The sequence below is a fragment of the Medicago truncatula genome, chromosome 8 (assembly GCF_003473485.1).
Source record: "Medicago truncatula cultivar Jemalong A17 chromosome 8, MtrunA17r5.0-ANR, whole genome shotgun sequence".
NCBI lineage: Eukaryota > Viridiplantae > Streptophyta > Magnoliopsida > Fabales > Fabaceae > Medicago > Medicago truncatula.
In genome coordinates, this window is record NC_053049.1 from 1940203 (window position 1) to 1944209 (window position 4007).

The 4007-nt window shown below is 30.6% G+C and overlaps 1 protein-coding gene across 1 annotated transcript; it reads left to right on the forward strand.

Moving 5' to 3' along the window:
- Positions 1 to 3091: 3091 nt before the first annotated feature.
- Positions 3092 to 3667, forward strand: LOC112417171 (secreted RxLR effector protein 161-like). Its single transcript, XM_024772333.1, has one exon. It carries the CDS (start codon positions 3092 to 3094, stop codon positions 3665 to 3667), a length of 576 nt encoding a protein of 191 aa, XP_024628101.1.
- The last annotated feature ends 340 nt before the right edge of the window (positions 3668 to 4007 follow it).

Genomic DNA, 4007 nt, shown 5'->3' on the forward strand with positions numbered 1-4007 from the left:
TTATACCAAACACAGTGTTAGAGTCGGGAGATGCTCTAAATCACAATCTGTGGGGCCATTAAGCCCATTACCAATTCAATTTTCGTGAAAACCTGTCGTATAGCTAGAAGCCATTCATTCCTCTTTTATATATATATATATATATATATATATATATATATATATAAATGCATATTGTTATATTACGACTAACCACTGCAAATAAAATTAGTCACAGACTCACAGTTTTATTATGTTTAAATGATAAATGTTTTTTCCAAGGAATAAATGTTAGTAATAAGTTTCGATTATTTTTCTTATTTTTTTAGTTGCGGAAGCGTACATGAAGAATCTATAACGTCTTTATGAAGAATCGAAGATGAATATGTTTCAAGTTATGAAGCTGTCATCTTTCAATTGTAGATTCCTTAATTTTCATTAGTTTTTTCTATAATGGGATAAAGAGAATTATATTATAGTTGATCTACAAGTGGGGACCAAACCGTCTCTCTCTTTATAAGAATCTCATGTGACTCATAATAAAAAAGAGATATAATCCCTTAAAAAAATAAAAATAGAAATAATCTACACAAAACTGAATAAATAAATCTTCAATGCATAGCACCGTCATGAGAGAATGACCAAATAAGATAAAAATCATGAATTAATCAAAACCAAAATCCATTTAAGTTGAACATAAATCAAATCGCATAATAAGCAGTGCATATAGCTGAATTCAAATTTGTATTTAGTTCTGTTGTTTGCCGTCCAACAGTTTGCCGTCCTTTTCAGTTCATGGCTCCACAGAAAGTGAAAATCTGTCGTACTCGGAAGTATGAACAAAGGCTATAGCTAGAAGCAAGCAATTCATTCCTTCGTCAGCGGTCATATATATATATATGCAGATCTTTGTACGTAAAATTAGCTATGGCTTTATTAGGTTTCCCTTTGCTACTTTGCTACTTGCACTGATTTGTTTCTCCTAGAGTTTGTTTAGTTTGTTTTTATTCTCCTTGGGTTAGCTTGTTAATCACGCTTTGTATGTATTACGAGATACTTCTCTTTCTTTCTTTTTTTAATTGGGTATGTAATTCTAGAGGCTAATAGTAGATTTGAACTCTTAATCTCTCGTTAAATTGACTAAACAAGCTATTTTATCTTCTTATCTAACTGTTCTTGAATAGATATATCTCGGTTTTTTCTAGATTACCCTATCTTATTTAGAGTGTATTTTACCTTATCATGATATCAACCAATCAAAATGTAATATACATTGGCAACATTAAATGTCATAAATGAGTCAATTTTTTTCTAAAAAAAGAATCAATTATAATCATAAGGTAACTTTTAATACTTTTAATTTTTATTTAATTATAGACATGATTACATTAGAGATCCTTTATCTTATTTATTTGTTACACTTGGTCCTTTATCTTTATTGTCGTTATTTCCAGTACAACGTCAGGTATGATGACTTGATTTTTCTTTTTGATTTGATTTTTCTTGGTTGTGAGGTAGTTAATTATAACAATTGAGTAAATCATTCGTTGTACTTTGAGGGCTGCTAGCAGGTGTTGCCGCTCTGATGTTGTGGGAGTTTGCTAGCATTTTTTTGGTTGTTGCTGAAATGGTTATGTGATGAGGCTTTTGTTCTTTTATTTGGACTTAAAGGCTTTTGCTGATAGTGAGACAAGTCTATGCGTGTTAACAGATTTTATTAGGTTGACTGCTTAAATAAAATAAATAAGTCATGATACCTGACGCGGTTCTAGAAACAACGACAATTCTCACGGTAATTGAAAATTGCGGCAATTTGGAACGACAAAATTGAACAATCAAAATGTGAAGAAGAATGAAAAAGAAACAAAAATTGATCAATATGGAAGAATAAAGAAGAATAAATTTGAAAGAAGGAGATGTTTATGTTCTCGCGTTCGGGGTTCTGGAATGGAAGAAATTTTATGAATGTAAATGATGAATTTAAGGACATCCAGATGAAAGAAATTTGATGTAAAATTTTATTTGTTATAAGTTTTGTAGTGTAAATTAATTAAGATTGAACACCTTAATATAAAAAAAAATTAAATCATTTGTTGTTTCAAAAAAAAACTTAAATAAAAATTAAAAGTATTAAAAGTTACCTTATGATTAAGATTAACTCTCCTTCAAAAAAAAAATTAAGATTAACTCTTTTATTTTTAGAAAAAATCTACTCATTTATTTGACATTTAATGTTACCTATGTACATTACATTTTGATTGATTGATATCATGAGAGGGTAAATTACTCTCTATACAAGAGAGCGTAACGTAGGCCTCACCATATATCTCCTTTATTGTGTGTAACATTTTTAATGCTATAATATTAATTACTCTGTTTTCTAATGTAAATTTTTTTAAGGAAAATGCTTAGGACACTTATTAGAAAGACCCATTTTCTAATTGACACGGAAAGAATTGAACTTAACACAAAATGTTAATGTGGATTGATACTCCATTTGTTGGAATACTTAATATTGTTCAATTACTCTCCTCCTAGAGGTACCAGTAGCATTTTCCATTGGGGAAGAGAGAAAAAAAAATAACACTCCTAGCACTTGCCTGATTGCATCCACTGGGATGTTTAATATCGCACCCACTCTTCTGCTGCACCTGTAAATCAACACTTAAGCATTTTCTTTGAACAGTTAATTTATTGCTATTAAGTACTACTGCACATATATTGTGGCGTTAATTTTAGTCAAAAAGTAATTATATACATGCATTATTTATTGATTTTGCAAAAAAGGAGATATTGTGAGGTATATAAAATGAGTTTTTTTTATATCAATGTATGGTAAAATATATTTTTTAGTTATTGCTAATTAAAAGATGAGTTTTTTCTTTGTAAAAATAGAGTTTTTTCATCATGTGCAAATTTACACATCTTAAGAAGTTCAAAATAACAAATTTGTATTGAAATTTGTTCATTTTATATTAAATATATTGTTTTTATGGTAAATAATTGTTTTATGTTTCTATGTTTGAATCTTTCAAACAATCAATGCAAAGAAAGTTTGTTATGACTGATCTAGGAAAAATGAGGTACTTTCTTGGAGTAGAAGTTAAGCAGGATGATCAGGGCATGTTCATCTGTCAAAGCAAAGTATGCTACTGAGATTTTGGCAAGGTTTGGAATGGAAAAATGTAACATGGTATGCAATCCTATAGTAACTGGAAGTAAACTCATGAAGGATGAAAATGGTAAAGTTATAGATGCAAGTAAATATATGCAGATGATTGGGTGCTTGATGTACTTGCTTGCTACCAGACCTGATCTTGCATATTCAGTATGTTTAGTGGCTAGATACATGGAAAGGCCTACTGAAATGCAGTTATCAGCTATTAAAAGAATTTTGAGATACTTAAAAGGAACTATCAGTTTTGGAGTCATATACAAGGAGGAAAAGGTGAGATTGATTGGCTGGTCAGATTCAGATTATGCTTGTGACACAAATGACAGGAAAAGTACCTCAAGGTATGTGTACATGATAGGAAATGGAGCAATATCTTGGTCATCTAAGAAGCAACCAATTGTTACTTTTTCTACTACTGAAGTTGAGTATGTTGTAGCAGTTTTGTGCTCTTGTCAAGGAATTTGGCTAAAAAGGATATTGAGTCATCTTTGTGAAGATCAGAAGGAACTATAGTGTACTGTGATAACAGTTCCTCTATCAAACTGTCTAAGAATCATGTTAATATGTTATGCATGGAAGATGCAAGCACATAGCTGTGAGATTTCACTTTCTGAGGGACTTGACTAAAGATGGAATCATGGAGCTCATGCATTGCAATTCACAAGATCAATTGGTTGACATTATGATAAAGCCTCTCAAACTTGAAACTTTCTGTAGACTGAGAACAAAGCTTGGAGTCATTGATGGATTAGATCGACTAAAATCTCTTGTAAACTGTTTCCTATGATTGCACAGTTTAATTGAGGGATTGTTAGGAGTTAGAGCTTATTGCTTAAGTTGTTTGGCATTAGTG